We start from the raw sequence: 20,083 nt of genomic DNA, 5'->3' as shown, positions 1-20,083 counted from the left end.
CATCTTCACCACGAAACCATGTTCCCAAGCACCATGTCACCACTTCCCTGGGCAGCCTGTTCCAGTGCTTGAAAACACTTTTCATGAAGAAATTTTTCCTATATCCAAACTAAACCTCCCCTGACACAACCTGAGGCCATTTCCTCTTCTCCTGTCACTTGTTACCTGGGAGAAGTGACTGACCCCCACCTTGTTTCAACCTCCTTTCAAGTAGTTGTAAAGTGCTACAAGGTCCCTCCTTTTTTCCCGGCTAAACAACCCCAGCTCTCTCAGCCACTCCTCATATATGAAAGAAACTCACATCTGCACAATCACTCTGACATTTCACTGAATGACCTGCAATATTAGGAAATTTTGGTCAGACACTGCAAGAATTCAAAGAGGAAACTAAAAAGCTCTATGAGCTTAATCAAGCAAAGGATTAAAAAGACACAAGTTCCATATGGGTGCAGACATCCTCTGAATTCCATCCAGATGATCATATGCATATGGCATTGGTTCATGTAGCTTGCTAGATTGAAACCATATCTATTACTAGTTTCCAAAAATCACAATCAAGATTCCTTACTTTAAACTAATTTTTCCTTAAAGCCATAATATTACTATACTCAATCTGAGCCTGTGATACAAATGGAAAAAACACAAAGTGTATGATATTGCTACTGGTTTTATAAAGTTATATAGAAAGCAGGTAACTTACCAGCATAATCCTCTTAGCATAAAGAAGAAATAAGAGAGAGAAAGAGTTAAGATTTAGTTTTTCCAGGTATTATGTATAAATGTCAAGCAAAATAAAACATGCATGTTTCTCTCAAAGATTGATTTGAATTAAGGGTGAAGTACAGCATTCAGTTATTGTTTAACTAGTGTTAAAAAAAGAATAGTTTTCTTTGAGAAAGTAGTAAACAAAGTTCCTACATTATGTCACCACTCATTTGAGTAATCATATAAATGAAAGAGATTTGATAGAATATATATATATTTGATAGAATATATATATTTTTTAAAAAATATATATTTATATATATTTTTTGCAGCAAGCTTTAACTGGTTTTCCTTAAAACCTGGAAATAGTTAAAAAAAAAAATTAGTTTTCCCTTAAGTACTATGTAATACATGAAAAACTGTTAAATCAAGAAATTGCTGCAAACAGCTTGAGTACAGTTCTGACTGTGGGACTCGGCGACTAAACCTACTGTTTGCATGAGTTAGAAGAATTAACTAGTCACCAGTAGGGAACAAGTCGCTTATTTCATATTTTTTAACCCTGAAATGATGCATTGAAGTTTGATCTTCCATTTTCCAGTTTTCTTATGATATAACTCAAAAGTTATTTTGTTCTCTCCATCTCTACCTGCATTTTACAAGCTGTGTTCACAAAATATGGGGGCTCCAAACAAATAGCACAACCAACTATCACTAAAAAAAAAAAATGTATTTGCAAGCACACATCAAAAGGGTTATGCATGCAAGTTGTTAGGTGCACGAAGCAGGTCAAGAGAGAAAATGAAGGATGCTGGCTTTCAGCACTGATGCTGGGAAACACTCATTTAACATCTGGCTTGTCATTTTAGGGAACTGATATTGGAAAGGGGATGGACTAGATCTGGTTAAGTGCCTATTTGATGCAGATTAAAACTCCTCCTTGCAACCAGATATCACCAGAGACTTACAGGATATTGAGACCTCAAACACAAGTCTGCAGATGATGGGCTTTTTTTTTCCAACTTAAAGATTCCCCTAAATCCAGTGTCTTGCCTTCTCAATGTATATCCCCAACCACATTCACCTAAAAGGGTGGGAGGTTGGAGAGAGATGGGCACAGCTCCACAGATTCTGTCTTGATTGTTTATGAAGTCCTAAGGGAGAAATTTAAGACCATCCTTCCAGCTAGGAACCTGCCCGAATGCTTCCCTATTATCAGTTATCAACTATCTATTATGCAATAGATGAGGAACCATCAAATATGGCAGGACAAGCAAGAGGAGGTTCAGTTGCTGCTCATACATGATAAAACTGTGAGAGTATATTTTGTCTCTCTGGGTCATCACATCTGTTCAGGTATGTGCATAAAGCCTCAGTGGGCACATATTATTTAAAGCTGTTTTAAGACAGATTTATGAGGCAGACCTGGGTTTCACCGCTTTGGACTGTTAGTTTTTATTGATACCACTACAGTATTTTTATTTATGCTAGCTTTTAAAATATACCATGAAGATGCAGTTCATATCCATACTATATTTTCCATTTGCTTACTACTTGGCAGTTTTATGTTTGACTCAGGTTTATAAATTGGTGTGTATCTTGAAGCACCAGGACAAAATCAAATAACACAGTAAGTTCGGGTATTATTCTTTCACTGCCGTTATTACTCTTGAACCCATCATTAAATAAGAGTAGTTCTTTTTTCACCAAGAGAGAAGAAAATGCTACCCGGTTTATAAAATAAACCCCCAGTCTCAGCTGGATCTTTATTAAAATATCTTCAGAGAGAGAGAGCTAATATGCCTCACAGTGCATTTCTGAATGCACTATTCAGAAAAGTATGATCTCTTGCATTTCTCTCTCTGCCTCTGTCTCATACACACACAGAGCTATAGCATTCTAATCTCATTTACAGGCTTCTTGGTATGTCACACTCTTTCAAGACATGCTTTTTTGTATTAAAAGAACCACAGAAAAATTATACAACTAAATTTCTCTAAACGTGTGAGTTCCCATTTCTGCACCCTTCTCTAATAAAAAACCCCAAAATTCACAGAGCAACTTCCCCTCCACCCCCTAGAATTTAATTAAATGCTTAAACCCACTGCCTCAGAGAGAGACACGTGCACACAGACAGCAAAAATCTTCAATCTCCTACTCTATGCCTGTAAGATGACAAAGAAGAGTCATGTCACAACTTACTGTGCCAGTTTACAGAATTTTTTCATAGTATGTTACTAATTAGTCTGTATTCAGACATTCAATTAAACAAGTGGAATGCAGATGAGCACATTGTTTTTAAAGCATGCAAAAGCATACCTTCCTTTCATAAAACATGTAGGGTTAGCTGTCTCTATTTTTGCAAAGCATCCTCTGCTTCAGTAAAATCAGAGACTACAGCATATATGAAAAACACTGTTTCATGGAAATGCATGGCATATAAAAACTTGTGCTAATTAAACAGCAGCCACAACCTGCCCCCATGAGAGAACCCATAAAACTGGTGCCAACAACCAAAGCTGATCTCTTATGTCGGTTTGGTTTACTCAGCCTGCTTCCAGCTCCCCTAGCAACTCACCCCCTGCCCAAGCCCTCCCTTCATGCCCACTGAAGTGCCTGGGATGGGTAAAAAACACCTTCCCAGCTGGGGTGGGAAATATCTTCCCAGCTGGGGCTTCAAGATAAATCAGAATGGGGGAAAGGATGACACAGAGCCAACAGGTGTGCCTAGGAAGCTGGAAGGAGAGCAGCCCATCTCACCTCTCAGGGCAGACCACCAGGGACCAGAGCACCAGCCATGCCACTCACCAGGACCATAGTAGTCCTCCAGCTCCAGTAAGAGGCTGTACAGACTTACCCTCCCAGGCTGCTCTAGGTAGAAGCCTAGCTAACCAAGCTCTACCTTCCTAACTAGACAGTGCCTCACAAAAAACCAGTAGAAACAATGAGTCAGTGCAAAAATCATACAGTGCTTGTTCCTTCCTTAAAAAAACTAAAAAAAAAAACACAACAAAACTCTTGGAAAAAGCTTAAGGGAAAAAAATTGCAGGTGCTCCACAGGTAACATACAAATTATTCTTAAAACGTACCAAAATTGACTAATACTAATTGAAACAGGAACCAGCTTCCAGACTCACTCACCCGGAAAAATCTGTAGTGAGAATACCATAATGAAATATGTATATTCGGCTTATGTGGCACAACGTGAGGTATCCCATAGCTACGACAAAGGAGTACCTAAAAACACAACATACAGAACACATAGTTACCAACACAAGTACCAACAAGAACTAAATTGGGTTTGGGCTACTTTTGATTTTTGCAAATTAGATTGTTAACAAGTCTGAAGCTATGCTACAAGACCTGGAAGAAATTTTCAAAGAGGACTGATAGCTTTGTGTACCCAGCTGAAACATTATGGAGATGTCTCTTCACTCCGGGGGTGGGGAAAATCAAAAGAAGAAATAGGATGGATTCAAGTTGCATATTTCAATTTCAGAGTGCCCACCTTCACATATTATTTTGAAATTTCTGCCCAACTAAAGCATTTGAAACCAGATGATACTGTATGTGCATTGCTGAAGTTATTCACTGACTTTTTTATCTGTAAATGCTCTTTATTTACAACTTTCCCTCAGATCTAGCAGAGACTAAAATATTTCAAGGTTCAGGTATTTTCTCTCCTCTGATTTTCTATAAAGGCATATAATGACACATAGCCTATTCTTTTCAGCTCTGCATGCTGAAACATGCCATCTTCCAGAAGAATCATAGAATCATTTAGTCTGGAAGGACCTTTAAGATCACTGTGTCCAACCAAAGAAGCATTCCTTAAGTGGAGTGTGACAAATTCATTCTCTGTTTTTCAAGATGATAGCAAACTTATGTTAGGCAGGGCAGTAGCATGACTCTTTCTATCTTAAGAGTTGAACAGTCTGAAGACTGCAAGTGCTGCAGTGTCTGCGTGGGCAGATGCAGCCCTTCATACAAGTAACTTCTCCCTGTATTTATGAGAGCAAGAAAGAGGATACTGGAGAGGTAAGAAGCAGATGGATGTTTGGAAACAGATTGACACATGAAGCAATCTACACAGTGCAATGGAGAGCTGGGGCACCAGAATGAAAGGCTTGCATCACATGTACATGCCAGGACCAGGTCTACTGGTGTCCACTGTAGCAGAAGTTATCCATGTGGAGGAGAAGGTACAAAGACCAGCAGATTACAGAATAAGATGGCACATCGGGTATGCAAGGAAGAGCCGAGCCATAGGAGGCTGGTAAACACACACTGCCAAGCAGGATTCCCCCCCAGACCCATAAGAGGATCAATCACAAGGGAGAACTAAAGGTGAAATCAGACAATAGGATCACTCAGCAGACAACTGAAAAAGAGCCAGACCTTTGTAAAATTATGGCTGGTTTTAAAAGAAATGAGTTTTTCCTACCTGGGGACTAATAAACTGCAGTGTGAACGACAGTGATGGATTGCAAGTCATCCTGTAGGTCACATGGCCCATAGCAAACAGCTGGATGAAAGGCAGACTGAGGGGACACAACAGATTCTTCAGGAGATTCAGCGTAGAATTTATCTTATTTTATCTGGGTCCGGCATTCCAGGCATCCTGCCTCAGCAAGGTCTTTGGACTCTTCTCTCATATAGGGAGAGCAGCAAACATCCCTCTGAAGGCAAGTCACCCATCTCAGACACGTAACAGTAAGAGACAGCCTGAAGGATCTAAAATAAGCCCCGACACTTAAGTGTAAAGCACTTAGATTGAAAGGGGGGCAAGCAGGGAGAGATATGCTGAACTGCTTCTGCAGCTGGGAGCACTTCTGTTCCTGGATTAAATTGTCCATTTATAGGCCTTGAAGGCTAGCAGCCTCACCAGAGAGCGAGCTATCAGAAAATAACCAGGGAAAGGAGCATGAAGGTTAAATTATGTACTTTATTTCATTTGTTCTCTTCCACTGTATTTTTGGAGGGAAAAAAAAGCCAAGTCTTGAAGCCCCACTACGAAGGATTCTGTGCTTTTACAGGCCCCCTGTATGAACAGCTCCAGACCTTAAAGCGACATTGGTCAAGCTTACTCTCAAGCAGTCTGAATACATTGTTATTTTGCCAAAATTCATAATGTTGATGCACTTTGAGTCACACTGCCATGGCTAGTGAAATACAGTGGAAAAGTCCTAACCCAATCCTCCCACACCTCCTGAAGTTTTTCAGCATGTTGGATTGACATTTCACATTGAATCAAATCAACTCATTGCTATCTTGTAGCAGTGGGTGACATTATATGAACCAGCTTATTTTGTGTTGCAGTATACAGCTATTTTTCCCAACTGTGTCCATTTCCCTATCATCACCTCAACTTACCTAGGAAGATGTAAATAACTATTGGATGATTCCCTGTGTAGACTTGGTTCCCCTGATCTACAATCACTAACTCCTGTATTTCCCTCAAGTGACTGGCAGGGACAATGCCCAGGAAACAAGTAATATGCATTTTTAACACCTTTTTGTTTTGGTCTCTGGATGGCATTTCTTTAACAAATATTATCCAATTACTTTTTTTTTTTCTGAAGTTATTAATAATTTCTGGACTTCTGGGATTTGCACTCTGTGAGAGGGTGGAAAAAACCTCCTTAATACCTATCTTGCTGGTGCAAAATGCTAGTGACTGCTGTAGACAGGCTTGTTGTTTATACTTCATGTTTCTAAATAATCTTAAGTGGGGATCCCACTTAGATATTAGACAGAGTTCTCCTCAGGAAGTGACTAAAAAGAAGGCGAGATGATTATCTGAACATCAGATCCTCAGACAGCCCTGGCCCTGAGGACAAGTGAAGAAAGGTTTTCCATTCACCAGCCCAGACTGTTGTGGATTATGAGCATTCAGCAGCAGCTACAGAAACAGCCACACAGAGCAGAGACAGAAATCACCTGTAAGACACCCAAACCACAGTATTAACCACATGCTGTTAGGTAGACCAACACAAAAGTACAGAAGTGGGAAGAACCACCAGCTATAAAGTAGCAGCTTTACAAATAAAAATTCCTATTTATGTAAACTGATGGGAAGCAAACAACTCCACCTAAACAATTTTAAAAACTCGCTGGTGCTGAACTCTCTCTCAAGAGAGTATGGTACCCACACGAGAAGGCTTAGTGACTGAACAGAGAAGTTCTTCCACACAAATTTCTCTCAGTCAGTGAAAGAAGACATAACTATCCTATACTACACAACTATCCTATACTACATAACTATCCCAGTTTTCATTTTCATAAGAAAGCACTTTTTGTCTTTTGGCCAGGAGGGCACTCATTTGATAAAGCTCTTCAGGAGTCTTACGTGCCTTCCTTCCTCTAAGGCGTTTGTATAGGGAAAAGATCAATACCATGGTGGAGAACTTCTCGTGATCATAACATAAGCTTCTACTAAACAGCAATGACAGTTCTGGTACTTTCTACTTTTTCTGGCTCAAAGCCCAGTACCAAATGCAAGACTTCATTTTGTGGATCACTAAGTTATGCTGCCACAGTGACCTTATTTGAACTACCTAACTCAAGAAAAAGTGGAAAATACCTAAAGGCCAAAGAGCAAGGGGGAAAACACATTAAAAAGGATTATCAAATGCAATCCTCAAGAATACAAGACCAAGGAGAACATGACTTCATTATGTTTAAGAAACCAGAGGTTTGGTCATAAATTATTAAGCCTGGAAAAGCCAACTTTTGAGGGCAGCAATTTTGTAGGAAAATACATCAATGCAAGAAACCACAAATTGAGATTACAGCTGCTTCTGTAACTGGATGAACAAAGCTCCCGCAAGTAACTGGGAAAGAAAAGCAGGAAAGAAGAGAAGGTGCTTCTAAAAACCCCTCATGCTTCTCCCTGAAAGCAGAGAAGGTGTCAGAGGGGCAGCTCCACACTTGCAGCCACATCAGCTCACCTGTGGATGTTGGGAATACTCGCCATATTCATAATGCCATAGTTCATCATCACCAGGACAAAAAGATGAATGGAATACCTTAAAGACAAGAAAGGGAGTATTTAGATAATTTCTATGTTACCTGGAAGTGCTGGCATTTCAGAGCAAGGGAATATTTTTCCATGCAAATTACATAAATGCAATGTCATATCAGAGTACCAGTAAACATGGATTACCCCAATTAGATCTTTATAGCCTGAATATCCAACATAGACTGATACTTACTGACAAGATGTTATTCATGTGTTTCACTGAGAGAAAGAGCAGCCTGGATCAAAGTGCACATTCAATTTCGATATATCTTTTCCAAAAGAGGAATCTTAACAGCAGACTGGCATGGTTTTAACTTCCAGAATAAACATCACAAATTAAATTAAATATTCCACTTAAAAATACTTTCATGACTCATTTTACTTTGAGGATTTGGAATAGATTATGCAGGTTAAGATTTTTTTTTAATTTATTTTTTTAGGATAACCTTAAGTACCTTAAGGCTAAAAAGATGTGATCCAGAAAAGCTGATACGAAGTTTGAAAATATTTTTACCCAAGCTTTGTCTACATGGTGACTAAATACTCACCACCCAAAGCAGAAGACAGCAAAGTATATTCCAAAGAGGGTTGCAAATGCATGGCGAACAGCGGAGCTGGCATGACTGGGACTCAAGTAAATACGAAACCAAAATGCAGCCAAAAGTGCAAACAGTTGACATGCTACAAAATTGATCTGTAAAAGACAAACAAAACAGAAAGCTGTTGTTATTCTTAGAGGAGAAGGGGAAGAAGTCTCTCCATTCTCAGAACAATTAACAGTAGAGGCGGGAAAAGGAGCAAAAAAGTGAGCTATGTATCTTTTGTTTCTTAGCATTCTCGCTTGTGAGCCCATATGGTAACTTCTGGCCAATGACAGAAGGGATTAAACAAGCCCGTAGGCACCCAAAAACTCATACAAGAGGAAGGGCAGGCTCCAGCTACCCCAGGGTAGAGAAGGGCTCTGGTGTTCCTCACTCTCCCTGGAGCAGGGCTTTACTCTCTTGCCATCCCGACGCAGGTGACCAGGCTTCCAGCCAGACTCCTTCTCTGTCCTCTTGGTGGAAGGCAGAGGTCAGGAAGCAGACTGGGATTTTGAAGCATCACCCCAGTGCCTGACTTTCTCCAATCCCAGCACAAGGGCAAAATCAACAACATTCCTGATGTGACACTGTTTCACAAGCAGTAATAACCGGACAGCTGCCTTAGTTGAATTCCTCCACTCCACAGCATCTTCCACACAGATCTTCCAACTCACCATTTTTTGTGGTTCAACAGTGCAAAGAAAACAACTTTGTTCCACCACCAAGCAGACAGTTAAAGGAATATACAACTGTTCTTTGGCTACTGCATGTGGGAATCAGTCTGGTCCCATTGTAAGGAGGTAGCGATGGCAGTGGGAGCACAAGACACACAGAGGGCAAACAGTACATGACTAGAGGCTACTCTTATCAGACACAAGGACAAGCAAAAGCTTCAGTGTCCTCAGAGCAAAACTGAGATCATGCTGCCTTCTTCAAGTCACCTTGTCTTTGGCAGCCTCAGCAAAAATCCCAGAAGTCAGAGAAAAAAGCAGAGCTCAGGAGCTGTCTCTAACAGAGCAAATACAGCACTAGGATACAACATCCTTAAGTCCACCCTGGACCCTAGACAGCTGGAGTTAAATTCATTTATTCAGTTGCAGTCCTTTTTTTTTTTTTTTTAAATCACGCTGAGCTCTACAGAAGTAAGTCATTCCAGAATGAGCAAAACTAAATAGGCTGCAACATTTAAGCAATCACTTGGATTAGAGGATTATCCAAAGCTATCAGTCCAGGACAGGATGATATATCTCACTCAAATGCTCTGACATGCTGGCTGCCCAGAGGTGGTTGGATTCAGCCAGGCTTCTTGTCAAAAACATTTACAACGTGTTTAACAAGATACTACAGCCCCAAAATGCTTTTATTCTGGTGGACATGGTGCAGTTCATGCAAATCCTCTTATTAGAGGTTTGTTGGCTTCATTGCTGCAGTTGCTTTATTTCAGTCATGCAGGCACTCATGCAATAGAATAATGCAATAATTTAAATACTTAGGTATGCTGAGTTTTAGTTCTTTGGAGCAGAGCCAATATCAATTGGTTTCTTGCTCATGTAAGCAACCAGCATTTATAATAGATGATGTCAGAGAACTATACTGAAGCAAATAATTCTTATTTTTAGTGCAAGATTTATAAAGCAAGAGAACAAAATTGCCCTGGTCTCACAAAACACAGATGTTGTAGCAGAAATCCCAAACTCTTGTCTATTACCATAGAGTTACACTCAAAACATTAACACCTTGCTCCCATCCTTCCCCAGCCAGAGGTACAGCAGAAATCTCTGAACCCCCTAGAGGGCTGCTCTGATTGCATGCTTTCTAAGCAAGTTCCCAAACCGATGGATGCCAGCTCATCAATGACAATACAGTGAACCTTAATCCCACCTCAGCCTGCTCCCACTTAGGGTCACACTAGCAAATCCAGTCCAGCTCAACTCTGCAGCGTGCAGAGCTTCTCTGATTCAGTATAAAGGACGAGAGTGCAAAGACTCACAGGAACTTGATGTTGCTGATTGTCTAAAAGACACTCACAGAAGCTTCACACCAGTAAAAGCCATCAAGATAAGCAAGTGTTTGCTTTTTACTTTCATCCAGCTCTCGTATGCCCAGTTCGAGATGTTAAGGATGCTGGGATTTCAGAGGTTCACACACAGCAAAATGAAAGTGCAAGATCCCACAGCAGACACACTTGTAATAGCATTTAAGTAGCTAAGGCAGTAGCAGCAAGCAAGCAGCAGAGACATCACATCACATTATACCCATTACATCACATCATGCAGTGAAGGACAGCTGATCAGCCCTGCATACATATGCTGCTGCTTGCCTACACCGTCAATTCTTTTGAGCATTTGTCACCTGTGTTACTTGGATTAAAGTCAGGATGGGCGCACCAACCATCATATCTTCATTTTGTTGTGCAAATTAACCAACACGGTTTCTTATCTGTGCTCTTTTTGCAGGAGTTGGGGTAAACCTTTGAACCGGGATAAAAGCAAGGTACACATCACCCTTATGTTTCAATTAGTTTTCAGTTTATAAGGGCTGTTTCTGCAGAGCAGCCAAACATCAGACTCAATGCACATAGCAAGCAATAATTTGGTAATAGAACAGATTTGGTCTGTTTTCCACAGAGTAACAGAGGGACATGATAGCTTTTCATGTAACTACCACCTCTGGTTATTTATATGTACCATTTTAAACACATACAGCATTCACATGTGTACACACAAAGGCTGCCAGTTCATCTGACAGTGACTTTACTGCATTCCATTTAACATTAATTTTATTCTTTATTCTACATATTTAAGGCACCTAAGTAAACAGATCCCTAAGAATTTAAGAAATGTTGTGCTGCATCACAAGTGAACTATGTCACCCTTTTCTCCCTTTCTTTTCCCAAAAAGAAAAGGGTTCATACTATTCCCTTCTGGTTATTTCCACTGTTGCTAAAAACACCTTATAAACAGTTTACTGAGGGCTTCTGAACATCGACGAGTGGTGTCCACATAAAAATAACACGGAAATAAAAACTATATGCGAACTAACCCTTCTCATTCCAATCCCCCATCTCAAGTCATTTAACCTGTTTTTTTAGCCAGTCACATCTATTCAATATTGCCATAAAAATTTTGCTCATCTGCTCTCCACTTTGCTAGCAGAAAAGAAATATCTTTGCTTTTTACAGTCATTTTCTTCCATGCTCTAGAGAGTAAGATGTAATAAAATTAGGAATCAGAGCACATGACAGGTTGCCAAAAGAAGACACTGTCTTCCTTTCATTTTCCATGATTACACACTGGAAGACAGAAAGGCAGTTTCATCACAGTATCCTGCAATGACATCTGGAAGACTTGTATCTGAGTCACAGCCAGCTGAAGACAGCCTTGCAATGCAGAAACAAGATATCTGCATTTTTGGAGAGAGAGAAAATCTGGAACAGCTCCAGCTCAACTGGCTTGATCATTATTGTTGTCTAGTTAATGAATCCTTTTATTCTTTATTAGTCTCAACTTTAAAAAGCTGGATGGATCCAGAGCATATAAACATCAGGTGTGAGCAACAATGAAAAAAAATAAACTGTAGTTCCTCCCCTTATTCCTTCAGATTCTGTAGCAGCAATAACTCAAAGTGATATTTAGATTGCAAATCTGAGTTTTATACAAAGCAAGCAATCAGGTCAAACCAACTGACCAAGCACCCATGATGCTGATGCAAGAATAACCAAACATAACAGTTTCAAAATCCCCTTATACTATTATGCTATAACCAAAGCCCTCAAAGTACATAAAAGGCTAGTTCTATCTGCCTTGAGCCTTTGCATTTTCTACCATTTTTAACAGGGTGAAACCAACTTGGCAAACGTTGGACTGGTACTGTAGGGAGGGGACACACAAACTCCTAGGGATTTGGAAGCACCCTTCCAGACATCTCCATCAACAGGCAGGGCATATTACATAGGAAAGTCATCTCCTCAACTTCCTAACTACTCTCAGAGGACAACCGGGTATTGGGTCCCACTAACCATTTGCAGGTGGGCACTTTAGAGGGCAAATACCAGCTGGCAAATCACAAAATAAAGGTTCTAAATACCTGGCATTAAATACATGGATCTAAAAATCTCACCATTTGGAGGACCTGAGCCCAGTGGAAATAACACTGAGTAGGAAGAATTATCACCTTTTGTTCTGGAAGCAAAGTGGCTCCATGGTGAAGGCTGGAGGAAAAAAAAAAAAGAAAAAAAAAGAAAACAAAAGTAGTAACTTGCCAAATCCCTCTAACAGGAAAGCCATGGAGCCATAGAGGATTCCCAAAAAGAGACAGGTAAATATGTTGCTTGGTGCACTGAAAAATTACTAGAAAAAAAACCCACAAAAATCTTAAAAGAGGAAAATGGAAAGTGGTTTTCCTAGCTAGGAGTTCTGGAGATAGGAAACAGAAAATATGAGAGGAGACAAAACCTGGATTTATACACTTCCACCAAATCATCACAAAGAATCTTGATCACTGCTTGCTGTAGTTCAAAGTAGGCTGCTAATCACCCACTTCAGGAAGTTTCCTTTTCCCTCACCCCATAAGCCTTGCATCTGCAAATCTCCCCATTTAAAAAAGTGGTAATATAAATTTGAGAGTTACTAGATCACACTCTAGGAAGACATAGTAAGTACAAGCACATAGTCTCTTATTTTAGTGCTTTAAACTTTTTCCTTATAGTTAAGCATCAGAAAGAAATATCCTGCATTCTGTTTTGACCACAGAAATACTTTGTTTTTCCTCTAGTACTTTTTTCCTCCCTTACACTATCAGAAAGACTGACTCACTTTCCAAAAATCTAGGAGGATACAACAAATTGACCATGCAGTTCTCTCCAAACTCCAGATGGCAATTAAGTCCATTACGCAAACCAGACAGTCCTCTGTAAGCAAAGTTCCTAATAATGCTGTAATTCACTCACCATGAAAATCACTATGAGCAGTCACACTGCTAACTTGTCCCTCGCTGGATGACAAGGTGCCAGTGTGTCCCCAACAGCACACAATCTTTGGACAAAAACCAGACATGTTGCAGATTTATACATATTCACAGAGGTGTAAGTGTGTTACAGCACAGTCAGGCTGCCAGAATATTTCCAGCTAGCATCCAGGTCCATGTCCACTTCGATGTGTAGCAGATGATCCTGTCTGTCCTCAGATTATAGATATCACAGAAGATACCTCTATTCCAGGCTTTGCAATTACCAGACAAATGAGAGAATAAGGATTTAAATCAGCATTTCATCTGCTGAACAAAAGAAAGTATAAGAACGGAGGCCTCTCATAGTGGCTCAGCATAAAGTTGTAACTCATAGTCAAGACACTTTGCTGCTATCTACTAATGAGCTACTGAGCATTAGTTTAGGAGGTTGCTACAAGGTTTTTATATGGAAAATTAGAATTTCTCCTCTATTAACCAACTTAACACAGATCACCAAACAGCTGTTTTCAGTATTTGTAAAAGCATAAAAAACCTTGTTAACAGAAACTACTGACAGCACTAGTAACTCCTCAAGTCAAACCACTGTCTGTGAAGTCCAACAGTCCTTGGGCAGTATTTTGGAAAGGGGATGCCACAATAAAGGATTCCACTTTGCCAGAGATCAGCCCCATTTTCCAGGATGGTGTCTTTCTTGCAAAGAATAAAGCAAGAACTACAGAAGTGCAATAATTTGTTTTCCATGTTTAAAGGATTCTTTTGTGCATATAATCAAAAGACACCTGGCAAACAACATGTTTAAGTTCACTTTGCAGAAGATATTTCTACTTCGATGTTGAAAAATAGATCTGCTGTTATGATAACATTTCATAACATCCAAATTGTGATATTTAAAATGGGTGTGTTAAGAATGAGAGATGGAAAAGTCTTTAATCAGATGTCAAAGATATCTGATACTTACTGAAATTTTTCAAAATATTTTGATCTTCCAGACTATTTTTGTGAACTATAAGAGCAAATATTCTCTGCAGAGATCACTTAGCTCTACACAGGGAGGGGACAAACACCCCCAAAAAGGAAGGCAATATCATAGAAAGTTTCCCACTGCTAGAATTTTGAGTTAGGTTTCCACAAAGAAAAAGGATTTGTGTAACATCATCTGTGTAGCTCCCCTTATTGCCCACAGTGGTATCGCTTTGCACAGAACTCGGTGCGCTGAGAGCCAGCACAAATAGGCATTTGTAAAGAAAGCAGAACTGACTGCCACTTGCAGGGTGCTTGTATTTTTTATTTTTTTTTTTTTATAGTCGGGCACTGTGGACTGCAAATGGCATGGATTAGAGAAGAGACAAATTAATATACATTGGGGAAATACTGATTTGACTGCTGAAACATCACAGCTCCAACACTATACAAAACCAACTCATTTCTCTGGCTTTGTGTTGTAGGAGCCCTATGGAAGATTTTGAGGGGACAGAAGCAAAGGTTTGAATGTAGAATTTCTTTTGTGGAAGAGAGATAAAATGCAAATATGAATGACTAATTTAAGATTATTGTGCTCTTCAGAAACAGCACTAAGTTGTCATAGCCTTGGCTTTTTTTGTGCAGTTGCATGCAGAAAACGGAGCTGGTAAAGTAGAATATACCAAACTGACAGTATTTTGGCCTGCTGTGCTGTTTTCCTGGGTAAATTCTGCTGTTTCCGTACTTGCAGGGTCAAATATCCTTCCATGATTTAGACTATAAACTTGAAACAGATGTTCTTTCTGGATTACTTCTGCGAAGCCACTAGCAGAATAATCACTAGCAGGACATACAAATATAGCTATAGAACACATTAAACCCTGAATCTTCAAAAATTTTTAAAGAAAAACATTTAAGTCAAAAGTAAACTTGAGAAGTCAAATCTACATCATAATGCTAAGTCACACACCCATACATTTACCTTTGATGTCTGATAAACTGAACATGTGGACCTGATCCAAAACTGGCTTTAGTTTGCTGTCAACAGCTCTCACATTGAGCTGTAATGACTCTGTATGTTGAACAGATATTTAAGCACTGATTATTTATGTGCAGCAATGTTCTGCCACTACTTATATCTCACTAATTACTCCTCTCTCAGCGAGTAATGCCAAATGATGACATTCCCTTGTACCTGAGATACCCAGCACTAATTCCTACCTGCAATAGAAACAGCAGCAAAATCAAATAATCTGGAGCCTTTACTCATTCAGGTAGTTCTTTTAAACCAGAATGCCTTTAGGTTATTAGGAGAGATGCATCATTTTTTCAGCCTACTCAGCAATGAGGTAGCACACTAATTACAGTACCCTTAAATCCAAAAAAAGTACTTTAAAAAGAATAATTTGACATATCACTGTGCAGGTAAAGTATCACACAGTATAATGTGTCAGATATGTCTAAAAGCAGAACTACAGATAGCAGGTCAGAGTATAGAGGATATTTTAATCTAAAAAGGAAAAAGAGTAGTAAAATATTGTTAACCAAACAAGAAGTCTGACCAAAAAAATCAATACCAGCCTTGCTTTTCCAAAAGCTTCCCAAGGAAATAAGGGTCACTTGGATCAAGCACTTCCCGTAAGAAAGATGTGATTTTGTGCCATCTACCCTCCTTGCTTATGCAAAGTTTCATACTGATGCAGAGGATACAGACTAACCTTATCATCACATCAGTCCATCAGCTCTTCTCACAGGGTGCGCTCAAAAGACACCGTTTAAGCGTATGTGAAGTTAGGAGACACATGCTGAAGTGAAAATTAGCAGAAACACGGAAGACAACAACTCTGGGAGAGTAAAATACAACAAAGCAGAGACAAGTGCCTGCAAAGCCTCCTCTGAAAGCCTTCACACAGTGGGGACACCAAGCACTTCTTCCCCCCCTTTCTTAGCCACCTGCAGGGCTCAGGCAGCTATCTGGAGCTTGGTTCCTTAGTTTTCATAATCATTAAATACACCACTTACCCATCTTTTTCTCACAAACAAATTCTTGGATAATAGGTATTGTTCCCGACTGGTCTTTTCAGACGTGATGAGTGCTCCTAAATCCCAAACAACTAATTTCACATCTCCTCTCAAGAGCATTGCCAAACCCCTGCTCTACAAACACTGTCAACTCATCCACCACAGACAAAGGGTCAGCAACAAAAAGGAAGTAGGACCAAAACAGGTCTCATTAGACATGATCCAGATTGACTTCACCAACCTCAAGCACTAACTGCTCTAGAGATTTCAGTCAAATTTCTACATTTGTATTCTTCAGGAAATAACTGCAAAGTAGCAGCACTAAGAATAGCATCAACACAGACCTGATTTTTCCCCCCCAGATTTAAAGGTTTAGTCTTTAAAAACTTACAACACAGCACAGCAAGTCAAGCACCTTTTCACTTTGTCTGCATAACTGATCAGTACCTAGATGATTTATTCAAAAAGAAAGAAGACAATACAGACAAGTGTTTGTAAACCCAGCAACCCTGCTGACATATCTTTCCGTGGCTTCAATGTCAATTATCTTCCCCAAATACCAATGGGAATTGCATGAATGTAGGAATGGCAGGATCCTTGTAGCAATGTTTCTAAAAACCCAATTCAGAAACACGCTTAACTTTCAGGTCAGATGAAAGCCTTGTACATGCACATATTCATCAATCTAAAAATAAAACAGTAGGCTTAAAGTGCAATCCTTCACTAGAATGGGAAGTGGCACATCTAAAATAACTTGCCCCATTCTTGCTGTTGCGATGTCTGTGCAATTCTATTTTCAGTTCCTTTTCTATAGAAAAATGTAAGTGGTCTTTAAAAATACAAACCAACACAAACAGACCAGTTTTGTTCACATTATCCCAGTTATATCCCAGTAAGTGGACATAACAGAAAGAAACAAATATCAGTAAGGGGAAAAAAGTGCCAACTTCACAAGTTATTCTAAGCCAAAAGAAAGCTGGCTTTTTTTTTCCCCGCTATAGAAACTGTCAGCACTGTGCTAAATTTAGGCACATTATCCTTGGAATTAGTGGCTTGATCAAAGACTAAACTTTTCAGATATCACAATGGTATTCTGTAATACTTTATTAGGCCTTTACACACAAAAAATCTGGAACATCCTGTATTTAAATGCTCAGTCATGCTCATAGTAACTTAAAAAAAGGGCACTGTAAACGTTAGTGTATTAGGACATGCTTAAAAAATTTATGCAAGGACTTTGCTAGAGGAAGGGTAGAATTTATCTGTCCTGACATTCATTTTGATACCTGAGGCAGTTCATCTAAATTTCTTTTGATTTCGATGGGGAAAAAAGGCAATTTTATGTTGCAATTCAACAAATCCTAAAACACAAGTCTAAAAGAGGTACTTCTACTATAAAAGTAATCTAGATGAATACGTTTAAATGTAGAAATGTACACTGAAGACTTACAAAGATGAACAATATTTATACTACATGCATTAACTTTACCAGAAGCAAAAAGAAATCTCTGGATTGTGAAACTGGACTTCACTTAGTTATAAGAAATGAGGTTTCCAAAAATGACCCACAGTTTCCCATGCTCCAGTGTTTGGCTTAACACTTAAAGACACCATAAAACGGTATCCTATTACAGAAGCTGGTATTCTGCAATAAAATAAGCCCACTTCAAGTGCCTGAAATAAAACCGAGGGGAAAAAAAAACCAAAACAAAAACAAAACAAACCCAACCAAACCGAATAAAGTACCAATCAGGAGAAAAGGAAACTAGCATATCTACTCCCAGACACGTGTAGAAGAGTTTTAGGGCAACAATGCTCCTACATGATGGGTGTAGTCAACACACTCGGTTTCCTGCTTCCCCAAGCAGGTGCTACAAACCTCAGTTCTTCCTGTCCGCTTCCTTGCCTGAGCAGTCTTGTATCTCCAAAACACAGAGTGACAGTATTTGCAGATGGAGTGAAGAACAAAAAAGATGCTTTCAGATGAGCTTAAAAATATAATTTTAGGGTACATCAACATGGAAAGGTGAGGATCTGTGTTGTACTCCCATGCTCCAACCTAACAAAATAAGGGGCCACCCTACCCTTTCCAACAATGCAGAGTCACAGAATTTGTTGAAAGAGGTACAGAAAATATTCCCAGCTACCTTTCACAGGCAGAAGAGAATACACAAAGATTTGGGGAAGCCATCAGTAAGGGCCAGGGAAAATCTGCAGTGAATCTGCTGAGAATTTTTTTTGGTTTTAGAGTTAATTTTCAGTCATCTCAACCTGTGCAGATGTACAATTGACAGGTTTTTCACACAAGAAGAAAAAGAAGCATGGCAAAAGAGGAGGAAATATATGCACGAGCACTGTTTTTAGTAGTAAACTTTAGTCAGAACCATTTATTTGATTGGAAAAGTCAGTTTATACTTTGGCAATTATGTTTGCAAACATAAGAGTTAGTAAAATTCACTCTTTATGCTTCCATAAACAATGAAAACTTTATATTCTTCAGTTGCTTGCAGTCACCCATTTTCACCAAGGTCCTTGATTCTGCTGACCAGCAGATTTTCTGGATAGCTATTTTCTTCATTTTTAGCCTTTTTCCAAAGAGATGTGTATGGGTTTGCTGTTTTGGTTTTTTTTTTTTCAATTCAAGCAAAATTATCTTTTTTTCATTCCTTTACTGTAACAGTGGCCATGTGGAATCAGAACTGCCAACTCCAGACACTCACTTTCAGTCTCCTGAGATTTCACAGCCATAAAATACTGCTCTTTCCTATTGTTCTGCAGTTTAAAAGTAAAATTATTGCTCTATGCTTTTTAATATATGACACATTTATCTAACCTTCATTCACGTGGGTTGCAGACTTACTTTTACTCCCTTCAGAACAGTGGCAGGAAGAGAAGCCACCAATAAAACGTGTACAGTGACAATATCCTGTTGTGGTTTTTTTTCCTTCCTTATTTCTGCTCAGAATTTGCAGCATACTTGCTTCATGCTCATTTATTTTGGATCTTAAACCATGCAAAAAGACAAGAATGTAGCCCCAGCTGTTTAGTTATGCCTGTTACAAGCACCTTACATCTACAGCAAATATCTCTGGAAGCTGAACTTTGGAGCATGTCTAATTTTAGGCGCTTAACTTCAGACATTATTGAAAACAAGTAACTTGGAGATGACAAGTACTCAGGACTTGGCACAAGTCAAACATCTCGACTGTGACTGAAATAACATCTCTGGAAATCATCAGTACCTTTCCAAAAAAGTCATGCTCTGAAGGAATTTCAGGGTTGACCCCTCAGATTAAAAACAAACAAACAAACAAATGAAACCCCCAAAACATTTCCTAGTTTTCAAACCTAGCAACCAAATCAAAACAAAAACTAACAGAAAAATACAGGGCATCAGTAAGCGTCAGTTGCTGAATAAAGAAATATAAACAACAACAAAAAAGAAGAGATATGTGGATTTTGCTATAAATTAATTTTATTTGCAATATACTATATTTGAGGAAAAAACACTTAATTTCCTTGTCTCATTAAAGCCTTCTTTATACATCCCTCCACCAGAGCTGCACAGTTCTTTTTGCATGCAGTACAACAGAACTTTTGGTTATAACACTAATACTTTCCAAAGATAACTGCAATATCAGGAGGAAGAAACTCACGTTTATATTGCTTAATCACAGTATTATATTTTTGTATTCTTGCCATGCTTATGAGTCAGCAATAGCAGAAACATAACATGCTTTTGTTAGGCAACAGGAATAAGTCTCATTTTTTCCTCTTCAACAGTTTGGAAAAAAAAGAGAAGAATGCTCTTACAATTTAAAATTAT

The 20,083-nt window shown here is 39.1% G+C and overlaps 1 protein-coding gene across 3 annotated transcripts in view; it reads right to left on the bottom strand.

The window, feature by feature from the left end:
• Positions 1 to 20,083, bottom strand: part of MBOAT1 (membrane bound O-acyltransferase domain containing 1) — a 57,025-nt gene that overhangs the window by 25,831 nt on the left and 11,111 nt on the right. For 2 of the 3 annotated variants that reach the window (XM_039386672.1, XM_027748323.2), the window contains exons 2-5: positions 8,275 to 8,420; positions 7,656 to 7,733; positions 3,847 to 3,942; positions 701 to 712 (exon numbers count right to left, since the gene is read on the bottom strand). In XM_039386672.1, coding sequence (XP_039242606.1) covers positions 701 to 712; positions 3,847 to 3,942; positions 7,656 to 7,733; positions 8,275 to 8,420 — 332 coding nt within the window. The remainder of the gene's footprint in view (positions 1 to 700; positions 713 to 3,846; positions 3,943 to 7,655; positions 7,734 to 8,274; positions 8,421 to 20,083) is intronic. The other variant, XM_027748324.2, reaches the window with a different exon arrangement.

The sequence above is a fragment of the Pipra filicauda genome, unplaced genomic scaffold (assembly GCF_003945595.2).
Source record: "Pipra filicauda isolate LSUMZ 115617 unplaced genomic scaffold, ASM394559v2 scaffold49_size4853605_pilon, whole genome shotgun sequence".
Lineage (NCBI taxonomy): Eukaryota > Metazoa > Chordata > Aves > Passeriformes > Pipridae > Pipra > Pipra filicauda.
This window is presented reverse-complemented; position numbering and strand designations above follow the sequence as displayed.